This window comes from Zerene cesonia, chromosome 5 (assembly GCF_012273895.1).
Source record: "Zerene cesonia ecotype Mississippi chromosome 5, Zerene_cesonia_1.1, whole genome shotgun sequence".
In the NCBI taxonomy this organism is placed as follows: domain Eukaryota; kingdom Metazoa; phylum Arthropoda; class Insecta; order Lepidoptera; family Pieridae; genus Zerene; species Zerene cesonia.
Window position 1 is genome coordinate 3,065,312 of NC_052106.1, and position 15,631 is coordinate 3,080,942.

At 31.3% G+C, this 15,631-nt stretch overlaps 1 protein-coding gene across 1 annotated transcript; it reads right to left on the reverse strand.

Annotated features, from left to right (window-relative positions):
• Positions 1 to 6,822: 6,822 nt before the first annotated feature.
• LOC119840006 (cytochrome P450 CYP12A2-like) lies at positions 6,823 to 15,058 on the reverse strand. The gene is given in 10 exon segments (XM_038366491.1): positions 6,823 to 7,886; positions 9,179 to 9,350; positions 9,736 to 9,937; positions 10,864 to 11,031; positions 11,623 to 11,901; positions 12,292 to 12,408; positions 13,093 to 13,205; positions 13,895 to 14,025; positions 14,250 to 14,383; positions 14,958 to 15,058. Coding segments are annotated over 10 exon segments (1,512 nt in total). The 5' UTR covers positions 15,002 to 15,058; the 3' UTR covers positions 6,823 to 7,734.
• Positions 15,059 to 15,631: the final 573 nt, after the last annotated feature.

Genomic DNA, 15,631 nt, shown 5'->3' on the forward strand with positions numbered 1-15,631 from the left:
TAATGATTTTTAAAGTGTGTAATTTGGTGTATTATTTGAAAACTTTAATGAATTGAGGACGGAACTTGAGGCAAGGTATTAATTTTGTGATATAATTGTTTAGGTATATTTCTTTATAAGCAATGTGCACATTTTCTCATGACACAATTTTTGTGATTTAAAGATAAATTTTACACGATTAAAACCTTAACAAATCATAACTATACAATAACTAATCATAATAAATGAACGCATAATATAACACGGGTTTTTCAAAGATTGCACAAGCTGTTGAAAATATTTAACATATTATTTTTTTGAGAAATACAGTATTTGACAATATAAGTAAAACTTTATAGTTTTCTTAAAGTACAAGATTATTAACTTTGAACTCAATTAAGTACTTATGATTAACTCGAATTGAAAACATCAATGTTTAAAAGCAACCATTATTTTGTACTGAAAGCATACTTCTTAAGTACGGTTAGCAAATTGGTCCATTAGCAGGTAAATAAAGGAGTAACGTCTCCAAAAGAAAAAGGGTATACTTTGCTATTTATATTGCTAAAGACTTATCTTTGTTATCACAAATTGCCCACAGGCGCGTAGTTAATCTTCGACCGCTCTCAGGGTTTTGTTATTATAGCATTTGCATGGGTATAAAGTACACACCGGTATTAAATTCCACAATAATTTGTTTGACGTGAAGTGAGTTCAAACTCATTTTAATTTTAAATTATTTATTTGAAGTGTCTATCGTATAAATTTTTGTTTGGGTATCACTACATAGTATAAAACAGTCACTTTCTCTGTCCCTATGTCCTAATGTATGCTTAAATCTTTAAATCTACGTAATGGATTTTGATTGATTTTTTTTTAATAGATAGAGTGATTCAAGAAGAAGGTTTATATGTATAATAACATCTATTAAACTACTCCGAATATAAACCGTGCGAAGCCGCGGGCAAAGCTAGTATGTAATAAAACTGAACCTGTTTATAGTGATAAATCAAATACGTATATTTTAAATCTACGTCATAGCACATTCATGTATTTATTACACATGAAAGAACACGTTTATTTTCCGGTAATCACCTTTATAAAGAACATTTCAGATAACAGGAAATTTGTTTATAAATACATCCATTATCTTTTTTAAAAATCATTATGAACGATATTTATACTGAAAATAATAGCATCCAAGAATCGTCCGACATGCATTCGGAGAAAAATTAAACAACAGCTCCCACAAAATGGAGTCGAAATGGAATCGAATATAATTACATTACAACCATCGCTTTTCTTTCAGTTATGCATTTAAATTCCTGCTTTTGTTTTTCACAAGAATGCTACGTTCAAATACTATTTCCACAATACAAAAGTAGGACGACAGATTTTTTTTTTCATTGTAATAAATGGGCGTAGCATAAAGCGTTTATTACCGCGGGAACTCGCTTGAACCTTAACACTCCTGGTATTTTCACAATGCAGTTTAATTAATATACCGTAATAATTGTTTGTGAGAAAAACAAATTATAAATACACACACACAGCTTGCTATTATGTACATAGAAGTGCTTACGATCTCTATGAGAGATTATTGTTTGAGAGCTTTTATAGGTTATGAGTAATATAGCTATGACTCATCGAAGATAAATCTTGAGGGAACAGATTATAGAAATAAAGATACTATTAGAATCATACAAAACAATATTTTCAATCCCTGTTATATCATTTTGAAAATTTGAAAACCCGAAATTTGTTTTAGTTTGTTTTCATTTCTCATTCAACTAGTTGTTTGTTTCTCGTCCCGCTAATACTTTCATTATTCATGTCACCTTTTTTTGCCCGGGTTGCCAGAAAGAGATCATTTCTAAGTGATAAGGCCGCCCAACTAATTTATTGTATGTTTTCTCCTTTGCACAATATTGTTAAAGATTAAATAAATCAATAAAAATTTATATTATACTCGCAGTTACAACGTAACAATATATCAAAGTTTTAAAGAACATCTTTTACTATACTTTGATTAAAGCAATGTATATAAAGACAGCTTATGAATTTTGAGCGATAATAATTTTGTGTGGAAGCTTACGTAGAAATTTCATTAAAGCGATATTAAACGTGAGACTTTATCGGAAATTCACATACAACGCGGTGCCTCCGATGTGTTACTGGTTTCGCCGACAGCCGGGAAATTAGACCGCTCTGGCGTACAATATGCTTGGAATAAACAAAGGATAATCGCAAATAGAATGTCTTGTCGATGGACGGACGACGAATTAATTCAAATATTCGTGTATCGTACTATAGTATTATGTTATCTGTGTTTTTGTTTGTGACGTAGCATTAAAAGCGATGCAACATAATGTACGTGTGTTTTACTGAGTGATTGGCGCTTAATCATGCAGCTCCTATCTTAATTTAACTGCCAGTTATTTGTAGGTCTAAAAATTATTCTTTAAACCTTTGCTTTTATTATAACTGTTTTTTTTTGACATGTCACAAGTTTCTATTTATATTGATTAATATTATCGTTTATTTCAAATTTAACAAATTAAATATTTCATGAAAGCTCCATTAATGATTTTCATGTTTAAAATGATTTCACTTGGTCTGTATTATTGATATTGTCCGTGTGCAAACTGTAAAAATACATGGTTAAATTAAAACAAGGATCAAAGTAAAGGTCGTTATACTGAATGAATTATTCAATACATGTTGGGCACAATAAACAAACAGCAATGCACAAAAACGGTCATAATGAGATGCTTTAATTCTTACACGAATAGAAATGAATATAAAACGAGGACCAATTAGGTTTTTTTTATTCACTTTGATATATATTTTGTTCTTAAAAGTCAAGTTATATTCATAAATTGAGCATCAAAGGTTGTTGAGTGTTCTTGTCGTCAGTTAAGCTCTGTCATACTCTAAATGATCAAGGGCCGATTTTTTCAATCTTTGGTGAATACTAATCCATCCAATAAAGTATCACACAATTTTATAAAAATATCGTCTGTGAAATGTCAAAAGACGAACATTAGATGACGTTTCTAGTAATGGTTGTTTAATAAAATATTTGACGAATAGGTAAGCTTTATCCAAAATTAAAAAAAAAATTATTTTGTTTTATTTTTATTTCATATGATCATCCAACGCCTTTTGTGATTGAAGTCGATCTGTATTATGAATTCGATTTTATTTTATTAAATTTAAAAAACCTTATATAAGAAGATACAATATGTGAAATTTTTAACTTAGTTGGCACGAATTTCAGGCTTAAATAATTTGATATTTTAAACCTTATGAGAATTATAGCATCGATTACAAAATATAAAATTATTATCTTATTATCATGCATACTAAACTTTCTTATAAATTCTCCACTGGCTGTCAAATCAAGACCTATATTTTCACCACTCCACGAAGGCATTCTAAAGTGACAAATAAGATGTGTGAATTTAAAGTTTTATGAAGTTTATTGTATACATAGTATACTGCTGTCTGTTTGAAGCGCATTTTATTCTGAACAAACTAAAGTAATGGCAAAAGTTATAATACGATTTGCTTTTGTCAGTGAAGTAATGGTCGTGAATGGATTTGTGCCTGAATACACTACACTATGTACACATACACTATGTATGTACCTCAAACTCGCAACATAATTTTATCATCGCTTATTTTGAATGTACAAGTAACAACTTCCACTTGAAATAGTTTTATTTTAGTATACGCTTTCATCATTTTATCTTATATATTATATACATTTCCTCTTATTTACACTCCTATTCATTTTATTTTAATAGAGAAAGCAACAGTTCAATATGCTTTAATAATTATTTAGAATTATAAACAATAAAACTAATTTGCTAACAGCCAATTATGAGCTTTCTACAGCTATCGCTATATATATAAAATTATCGTGTAGGGATGCCCATTTTTATGGCATTGTTTTTTTTCCCAACATGTATTGCTGATATAATTCTCAGCATTTCATTTTCGATCCGTAGATTAAAACCGATTAAAACCGTATTGTTTGTACCATGAAATAAATTAAAACACTTGGAACAATGAACATCATCCATGAAATGGGATCAAAGTTGAAAACTCGACACAGTTTTTCACCTATTGTATGGAAAACGTGGGTAAATCAATGAACGGTAGTGAAAACTTTCAGGGGATTACCGCGGAACCTTGATTAAGGTGCATTTTACTTTAACGCAATTCTATTTCAATCTATTTGACGTTTAACCCTAGCGAAAACTTTTTCAATTATAAGCAAGGCCTGAGATAAAAGATTGAAGTCGCTAACTGATTTATCGTTTCATAAAACTTCATTCGCAAGTCAATTACATTGAAGTATTAAATAGAAGTCAATTGGAGATAACATTTTGGAAAAGTCTCTTTATGGAGGTTGAATTCTACGCAATTTTGAATTTAAAGCACTTACTTTAAATACTTTTTAATTTTGGTTACATGTTTTTTATTTTTTGTTTTTAATTATGGTAACAATACACTAGAAAGTACAACAATCTAGAAAAGCACATAACTTTATCATAACAGATTTACGACCCAAATAAGAATCGATTCGCAGAGCCTATATACGTTCTCGCATCTATAAATAAACCGCAAACTTGTGGCGAAATTGGAATGTAATTAAATCTCGTGGGTTACATTATGTTAGAAGTTCACCTGTGAGGCAAATCTTCACTTCAATTAGCGATCAATGAATGAGAATTTCTCGAAATACATCCAAGAAGGCTAGGTAATGTAGCGTAGGCGTTACGCGTTACGTTATACAGTCATATTTCAGGCATTCGTAATAATACTTCCTTTATTGGATACTTTTTTTTCTATACTAGCCGCGCCCCGCGGTTTCACCCGCGTAATATGTTATTCCAGTTGTCCAGCTGTCTACGAACCATATTTCATTACAATCGGTTCAGCAGTTTTTGCCTGAAAGAGTAACAAACACACACATCCTTACAAACTGTCGCATTTATAATATTAGTAGGTTCGTAGGATAGTTTCATTTATAATATTAGTAGATTAGTTTCCGACTGTGACTTGGGAGAATTAAATCCCACAGAAATTAGATGTAGCAAGACTTTCTAGCTTTTCTAACTATCTTCATACATAAATATCATTATAAAATCGTTGCGACATAATGATAAAAAATAACGTATTTACGTTTTTATATCAGTACGAATTTATTTTACCTGTGTGAGTTATTTCGGATCATATGTAGTTGATAATTCTTCATTCAGAGAAATATTTAGTTTTGGGCATAATATATGAACAAAATGTATATGATAATATACTAACATAGATAATATGCAACCGAAAAGTTAAGAATCACTTTAGTTCAGGCAAAGCTACGGTTCTTTTGATAAATATATAAAAACTAGCGAACTGTTATGTATCTAATCTGTATCCAAAACGTAAAACGGGACCTTACTTCTTAGATTTCGCTACTTGTCCGTCTGTTATCATCCCGTTTGTGGATGTAAGAAAATGAAGAAAAAATAAATTATCCTTTTGCACTCCGTTCTACACCATTGTCATGAGTCACTATTATCTACTTAGCACGAGACGAAATGCTAAAATAACGCTATTAACAAAGCAAAGTACAGCGATGCTTACAAAGTCAGCCAAATACGGCCGGCACCTCTGGTCCTGACACGTCAATTAGAAATGTCTGATGTATGCATTTCACTTAACTCCGTAAGGCTTAGACGGTAGACAGCCTTGTGTTACATCCTTAATTCAACCACGGCCTGTAGGATGCAGACGTAAGTAGGTCGAATCTTAATACTGCATTTATGTCGTGATGAGCATTATTTGAATTTTCTGTGTAATGCCCTCACTGGCATTTTTTTTTAATTTTATGGTATGCATCAAATTTGCAAATTGCAAATTTTATTGCGGGAGTCGAGCATGCTTCGGCACGAATTGGGCCATCTCGCACCGGGGAAGTACCACACCCCCACAGAAAACCGGCGTGCTATTGTGTTTCGTACGGTGAGTGGGGGAGCCGGAGGCCCATATCCTCTTCCTTACCCTTCCCAGTCCTTTCCTTTTTTCCTCTCATCAATCCTTTCCTAATCCCTTCACAATTAGAGTCGGCAATCCATTGGTGGAGGCGAAAGGTCTGCAATAGACCTTACGCCTCTTCAAATGTTCATGGGCGGTGGTAGCGCTTACCATCAGGTGACCCACCAGCTCCATTGCCGACTATGACATAAAAAAAAAATCAAACCTTTTTTGTATTTTTTTTTTTTTTTATTCCTGATAGGGAAGCGCTTGACCACAACCTCGTCTGATGGTAAGCTGAGATGTATAATTGCGTGTATTTATGTTACTATACAGTAGCTGCATTTAAAAATCCCGGAGTTACTAACTTAAGAGTATCCATGCAAGTGACAGTAAAAACGATGAAAAAACCGGTGCCCGGAAATATTAGCACCAAATGCTACGTGACGTAAATTTTCCCTATCGTAATTGTACGGGTTTTGGTCACGCAATATATGGAAAAAATCCTCTTATTCTAAACTTCCGTCCCATGTTTTATATTGATAAAAAAATTGTATAAAATCGTGTGTACACCACATGTTGTGGTTAAATGTAGTTACGCCCCTAGATTCCAGTCATAGTATGTAACTTTTGCGCTTTCATATGTTATAGTTTATAAGCAAAAACTGTATAAAAATATATTAGTGAGATTGTATTCAACTCTTATATGTTTTTCCCCTTGTATATCAATAAAAATGAACAATTAGATTTAAAAACATTGTCGAATAGATTTCCAATTACTTTATTAGCGTGTGGTAAAACTGACTTTAAATCAATGTCAAAAAAAATGTTTTAGTATGCATGACTAATTCAGATTCACGAGCATTAAAAAGTCCGTAAACGTGTAGATATTAAGTATTTTTTCGTTATCTGAAAACCAAAAGAAAAACTGTCTTTTAACCTGTCACAATGCGAGTACAATTTCGTCGCATCCAAATGGGAGGGAACGATACACAAGAGAATTTTTCATATGAATTCATATCAGTGTATTCATTTTTATGTTAAATAATGCAAGAGCCTTATTTCGTATAATATATTCATGAAGAGTCGAAACACTTTACTAGGGGAGCATGTATCGACGATCTTTCAATTTTATGACTAAGGATTGCGAGAAGTATATTTTATTATTATATACGCTTATAGTAAATATATTATAGTTTTAAAAACTAATGGTATTATAGATTTTTAACAGGTATTTGAACTCTTCTGTTACTCTTAGGAAACTGTGATAGACTGGCTGGTAGTCCGTATGCAAGTATGTAAGATATTAAGCATTTATTAGACGCTTAACTCTATGTTATTGTTATGGAATTTTGGTAACATTAGGTATGTTTGACTTATCGAAATCGAAAATAATTAATATCCCAACGTGTCAACATTCAATATCGTATACAGAAAGAATTAAAAGGCAAACGAACTTTAGTGACAAGATTTTTTATAATTTGTTTTGATTTTTTATAATTTTGAGTTATGAGAAATAACTGAGGAATAATATAGAAATAGTACAGTTTTAAGATGACATGATCAGCTAAAAGGCATAATTTATGGTGAACCCAAGGCCTGATAAAACCATTCTTTGAATTAATAAAATACTATATTTATGAATATGAATGTTACTCCTAATTTTATTTAAACGAAAAATATCGTTTATTTTTTAGATCGACCTTTAAAATCGTCTCATTAAATGTCATTGAAAACAAAGTTGAATGGTTTTACGACGTAGTTAATAGCACCCATCCGTGTCTTTATCGGAGGGCCGATCCAATCGAGTCGAAAGTTTTGTATCGCTGTACTTATAAAAGTTTCGATTTCCAATTCAGCTATCCGACGCCCTGAAAAAATAAATTTTACCTTACAAATTGAACGTTGGAAAATAGAACCTCTTCCCTTTTGAATTCAGATATTAAACGAAATCAGTTAATAAAAAAAGTTAAAAACAAATCATTGAATATTGTTTTATGTCAGTATATATATAGGAATGGTAGCTTGAGAATATTTTTTATTGGAGATCAAGCAATGAGTGGATGGGCCTGGTGTTAAGTGATCAACTACCGTAAACGCTAGTAACAATAATTAATAATACCGAATATGCGTCACCGCTTGAAACCTCAATCTCAAAGGGGGCACTGAAAAACAGCGCTGTCAATGTTCCTAAACATTGCAGCATGAGCTGGGCTGTCTTCTTTTAGTCAGGGTCGCTATGACACACTTCTCTTATCTGCTGCTTTTATTGTTATAGTTTAGGTTCACGTGATTGTTTTTGATTCTTATTCTTAATTTGATTTTGTTTTGGGCTGATTTCGGTTTTGTGTATTTTTTTTTATTTGTTTCGTTAGTGCTATTCCTGATAAATAAATGTTTATTTCTTTCTTTTGATATGAACTTAAGCCTTATACTTAATAATGACAAATATATCTCATCATATTATTTTTAATTTCGTATTCATTTCCCAAGCCCATAATAAATTGTGTGTATATTAACGCATCCGATGCAGCTACGATGATAAATTAGTTATGCTAATTAATTAGCGATAGACAGGTAGTGCCTTTAACGGGTTTATAAATAGGTATATTAACTTAATAAAGGCGTTGATCACTTCTCTCCTAGTACTGTAAGAAACGATATATATTTAGAACTAAACTGGATTTAGATGTAATTAAAGTGCATTTCTGAATAAAAACAGGCATAAGACAGTATTTATTGCTTGTTTAGGACATCTAACACTAAAATATGTACATAAATAAAAATATTAAATTATTGTTGTTGATGAGTCTAAAATGTTCAGTGCGTAGTATTTTCTTGTGTTTGATTTTACGCGAGTATTGTACATGTAGAAATTATAAAACTTTTTAAGGGATTTTAAACGTGCTTATTCATTTTATTATAAACCCGACGTTTCGTTAATAATATAATGAGTCGATCGCGTTTAAAATCCGTTAAAAAGTTTTTTTATTTCTAAATGTTCAGTGCAACTCACGATATGTTTATTCCCCACTTCTGGGTTCTCTCATATTTGTTAACAAGAAATACTAGCATTCCGCCCGCGTCTTAAAGAAAGACAGACAAATGAACAAAGAAACAAATACGCTTTCGCATTTCTAATTAGAAAGGTAGTAAGAATTACCTATACAACTTCTCGCCCCGAAGCCGAATGGATTATACGCAAATGGGTCGGCATTGCGATAGTGCATGGGGTCGTGCTTGTCAGCAACCCATCGCTCAGGAATGAACTCGGTCGGTCGAGGGAAGTGAGCCTCCAGCATGGACAGGTATTGGTGGATGAAGAAAATGTGCGTCTGTGGAAATTGTGAAGTTGTTTTGTTAGTTGTTTTTCTTTATTTAATGTACAAAGGTAAATTAGCGACAATGAACTGAAAATATGGCATAAATGAAGAAGGCGACGTACATTTTTATCCTCGTATCACATGGTGAAATCTTAAAAGATTAAAATTAAGCCCTTTCAATGTAATGTATGCGTCTATTATATTTATTTTTATGAGAAATTCTTCATTCATTATGGGGTAACGTTTCGTAATAACATGTAACATATAATCTCCGGTGTAGTCTCTTAGCGTTACAATTTCGAGAATAATTATACGTCAGAAAATAACGTCGAATGAATATAAATTAAACACCTATATCAAGCGTTAAAATAATATGGAAATTATTCATAAAACTCACATCCTTGGGTATTTTGTATCCGAGTAGATGGTATTCTTTTGAAATTTTCCTTATATTTCCCATCACGACTGGCAACATTCGCATTGACTCCTTTATGCAAGCTTTTAAGTATGGCCGCTTATCGCTGTCAGATAATAGCTCTTCGCGCAGTTTGTTTTGCTTTTCAGGATTGTTTGCCAGCAGATATAGAGTTGCAATCACACTGTTTGACGTCTGGAATTACATGGAATTCAAATTTAAATGTTATGATTACACTTTATATTGATTTAGTTAGTCTTAATCCTGCTTTGCTATTATTTTAAACTATGTTGACGTCACCTTTTTTAAGTAACGAAATTTCTTGTAAATATAAGTTATACGTTAGAGTGAAATAAGACATACAAGATAATATATTAAATACATTGTAACCTTGTAAGCAAAAATTGACGCAGCGATATAATAAATTTTGTTTCAGAAAAAGCGTCACCTTATTTATACATCTTTTGTTCAATCTATTACCTAACCTATCACCATACATCTTTTGTTTAATTACGTTGTGTTAGGATTTTATAAAGTTTTTAAAATAAAATAACAAAAAAATAAATATTTTTTCTATGTATGTGTAAGTGTCCAGTATGGTTAACTTGAAAATTGCTATGATTAATTTTCAAATATTCTTAATTAACGAATGAAATCTAAAAAAAATGTAAACTTACTATGAGCTTTCGAAAGTGAAATTTCTAGCATATAAAAGTGCAATCACGACGTGGTATAGCACAAAAGAAGCGTTCATTGTCTTTATTTAAATTACTGTTTTTACTGTTTCGCTTTTAATGCTATACGTAATTGAGTTCAATGTTGTGGAAACGCAATGTTTAAAATGCAACCTGCAGTTCTTTTGTGAATGGTATTTGTGATTTTATTAATGAAAGTAGATTTTTTTCGAGAGAACAAACGAGCCTTTTTTTTTAAGCAATATAACATGTAAGTATCTGACCACAACCCATTGGTAGCCATCTGTCAAATCTATTCAAGATACTTTTTAAACTTTAAGGGAGCTATTTAAATAATATATATTTATTTATACATGATTTCCGCCCGCGATGTTTAAAGCTTAACAAATTATTTACATCTTTAAACATAAAAAACGCTAAGCAAATAATTTAAACGCCTGCGAATAACATATCACTGGCCATGATGGTTGCTATTTTCTCATCAATTTCAAGGAGTTTTTCCAATACTCCTCTCTCTTCATTTGGTTTTTTGTTCCGTGTACTCAGATCGTTTTTGGCCTCTTTGATGAATTGTGTCGTAAGACTTTACAGATAAGGTTTATTTTTAATTGAAATATTATCAAAATATATAATAAAGTAGGGTATAATTTAATATATAAAGAGGTCGAATTGTTATTATAATATATATAAATGGTTAAAAGCTTTGATTAATTTGGGTCTAACAAAAACGGATACCTGTTGTACATATAAATCTACATATAAATAAAAAAAGACAAAACTCTTTTGTAAAATCACCTTTGCGTCTTTTATAACAATGAGCCTCGAAGAATAATGTATGGCATGATAAATTAATGGATTAAGTTTCGCTATTGTAGGTTGTTACTAGCAAAAAGAATTAAAATTCTTTACGTAAAAGGCTTAACTTGACCTTAATTCTTTTTCTTACCCTTCCCAGTCCTTTCCTTTATTCCCCTCGTCAATATTATCCCCTATAATATTAACCCTTTCCCAATTTAAAGTCGGCAATCCATTTGTAGAAGCGTAGGGTCAGCAATTGACCTTATGGCTCTCCAAATGTCTCATGGGCGGTGGTAGCGCTTACCATCAGGCGACACACCAGTTCCATTGCCGAATATGACATAAAAAAATATATATATATATATATATATATCACCTGTCGAGGTCCGCATATCGCTTCATAATTTGTCTGTACATGGGAGTCGAGATGTATCTCCAAACATTCGGTCGGAACTCAAGTTTTTCAACCAGCACAAATATATCTCGAACGGTTTGAATGAGTTGTCTTACAGGCGAGTTATTTGGAAGTGTGGAATCCAGGCAATGAAGTCGTTTCCCGAGCGCTATCGCACCAATTGACTCGAGAGACCACAGATTCATTTCTAAATCGAAGTCATCTTCTATCATGTTTGCGGAGTTTCTTTTGGATTTTAGTCTGAAAATATTGGGATTAGAAACAGTCTGCATGTTATGTTAGTTATGTTAGCATTTAGTTACGTATTGTATAGTATCATTTATAAATCTTGACTTCAGAGTAAAGCATGTTTTTCGCTGTTTAAATTTCAATAATTTTTTTTTTTGCAAAGGTGGAAAAGATATTAATTTCCTATCCTATAATACTTTAATCGATTTGTATCGTATTAAAATTCGCATCAAATATTATTTATTCATTAGCCACTGAATGAAATATACTTAATTATTTCGGAATCATAACTGCTCAAAGTTGCTGCATCCCACTAATAGAATCGCTGAAAGCATTGTGGGATCTTTGCGAAATTCAAACTTCAATTATTTTAATTAAATAAGTACAAGTTTTGACGTTTACCTGGTTATAGTTTCGTCAGCTACTTCAGTTAATGTATTCCGGTATAGTCTTATAGTTTTCGGCTGCATTAAAATCGGATTCACCGCTGACCTAAATTTCTTCCAAACTTCACCGTGACTGTAATGGAATAATTAATTTTAGTAAAGACTTTAATGGAAATTTCAGTTATCGATTTACTCATAGCCCTATTCTTGCAACATAGCGATGTATCAATTAGAAAAATTATAAGGTTATTATCTAATAGCATTATTTCTACGTGTAAACTATATAATATCGTTAAGCCATTTGCTCAAATTTTCCAAAACTCTCATGTCTAAAGTGAGGCGAAGGAAGGGAACAAGGGAAAATTTTCCCACAATATGGAACTCACAAACTTAGCCTCTACAATATTAGCAGAACGACATGAATTTTCGTCATTTTCCATTTACAAAAATGTTTACTTTTCAAAAGTACCAAGTGGAAATCATGTTTGTTTTTGTTTGAAAATCTTTTTTCTTTCTTACTTCGTTTAACGTTATAATGACGTTTTCGAGTGTTTTCTAAAAAAGGAGGTGGTAATCAATGGGACTATATTTTTTGGTGCTTAATATTTCATACTTTTTTACTGTGTGAACTGATTTTTAAGATTTTTTTTATTTGAAAACTGGTGTCTCCCGTCCGTCAATAAAAATGTAATCTAATTCTGATAATGTAAAAGCAGTTTAGTTTGTCTTTAAAAATAACTCTGTTTTACAAAAACACTGCCTATTATATACATTATTATTGATTAATAATACACCCCAATGGTCTATAAATACTTACTCTGTCACGAGTCCAGTTGGAGAGCCGGGGGTAGCTTTATTTTTACCCTTTCTATAACTTTCTAGAGTATCAAAACCAGGCCTGATAGGCAACCAATTTTCGCCTCGAAGAACCTGAAAGCAATTGAGTTATATATGAATACAAGCACAAAAACAATATTTTGCAAACGGTTTATATATAAATTCCAATATTCCATTGGAATGATGGAGTCCTTTGAACATTGAGGAAACGAATTTGTCGATTGCACAATTGCTTGGGTCTGTCTACTGAACGCATTAATAATTTCATGCTTAGTAGGTGATGTACTATAATATAGTGCATAAAGGCTATATTAGTAGTACTTAATAAAAGTATGTATAAATCTACAATTATCATAACATAATTTTTAATCAGTTTAGAACATATTATTTCATTATTGCCGTTTAAGGGTTGCAAACAATAGCATTTTTTTATGTTAAAGAAAAGTCACTTATATAGATAAAATGAATTTTATGAACGTCTTGCTATATTTATTTTTAGTGGGTGTTATAACGTGGTAAACATATATATGTAGGTAGGTGAATATAAATCCTTTGTGCTAGTTGACATCATATTAACACTCATTTCAATTTTATCATTTACAAATTATCACACTTAACTTAGATAAGTACACTTCAATTTAGATAAGTTTGATCAATTATGCAATAATATCATTACAATCCCCTCCCTCGTCCTGCCAAAATAAGAACCCTCATAGAAGGCCTGTGTCCCATCAGTGGGAACGTGTATGGGCTGATGATGATAATTATAATGAATAACTTACTTCTTCTGATGCTTTAGCGTCCAGTAAAATGATTATAGTACGCGCACCAAAAATCCCATCCACTTTAACGATAGGTCCATATAATTTGTGCATCATATCATACATTGGCCTCTCCGTTGCAGCTTGAATGTCTGGATATTATTAATTTAATTATCACTCCATTTACCTACTATTTTTATTTACCTACTACTCCTTGTAAATGTGTTGTAAAATTAATCATTTTCTTTATAAAAGTTCTATAAGTGTTTGTAATGCGATTTGTAATTTTATTGATTAGAACTTACTTTTCAATCGTTCCTAAATAATTGTAACGCGTTTGAAATAAACAAAAACACATAATATATAAGTAACATACGTTTCGGAAAAAGAAATTTCGCGTAGTTCGTAATTAGAGACATCATCTTCGATGGTCCGGGTATTTCCTTCCATGATTTCAGATCACGCGACCCCACATCTGTTGTTCCGAGCGTTGCGTTTGTTGAGACGTATCTAATAAATAATTAAATTAACTATAATAGTACAATGCTTGGCATGATATTATATATTAAATTACTCAATCTTAATTGCTTATAAAATAATTTATTGCTATTTATTAAATCGAACAATCATATCTGAGCATCAGTTTTGTTGATAATGTTTTTATAGATATTTCTTTTCTATATTATTTCTATATAAAAGGTTACCAACGTCCCTGGAAGGGAGGTAACAATTCAAATTCAAAAATGTTATCAAATGACAATAAATCTGCAATTGATTGAAGCTTAAATTTATTTATGCTTTAATTATATCATGCGATGACTTTCTCGACGATTTCTTAGTAAATTATCCAATGAAATGTTATATAGTAGTAGCAGTTCTAACGTAAATGTAAATCTACGCAGTTATAATAAATAAATACGCATACAAAATCAGTACACAAAAAAAAAAAACACTAATTATCGTATTTTATTGAACACGTTTAATACAAAGTAGGGTATTAGGTAGGGTATTTACCAGAAGACTAAAACTAAAGTCTAAAAGTTTTTTTTTTTTTCAATAATTAAACTAAAATTATATACGCTACCTTATTGAATTCCTGTTCAGCACACATTTTCTAACAATACCCATGTTGTATGCACAAATTATAAACGATTTGTAAATAAAGTCAATAAAATTCAAACTGTATATTAATGTCAATATTTATCTTCTGTTGAGTTATAGATAACAACTCACTTGAATAGTCTAATACCCACCAGCTCACTTATTACACTGATATACATTTCTAATGGATCATTAATATCTCATTATATAATTGTGGAAACATAATATTTAAGACATAAATATCGTTTAATAATACTTTATTTTAATCAAATTGTATACCTATTACACGCATCTATTGATGTGAACGTGTGGTTCATAAGCTCACATAATAAATATACAAAAAAACTGAAATACACCTTAACGAAAGAAGCAACTAAATTCTCCTGGCGATCATAATGATGATAATACGATAAGCTCATAAAATTGTTGTATCATAAGCTAACAGAAGTGTTCAATCGCTCAGTCACTCAGTCCTCCAACAGTATTTTCCGATCCTTGATACGAGTACAAAGTTTGAGTTAAATTTGTTAAAGCGTGTCAAAATCGAATCTAATAGTTGGTTACATCCAAATATACAAGTATACTAACATGCACGTGAAGCTAACAAAAGCATTTTAAAAAGATTATCATAGCTATGTTTATTGTGAATAGTTTGTA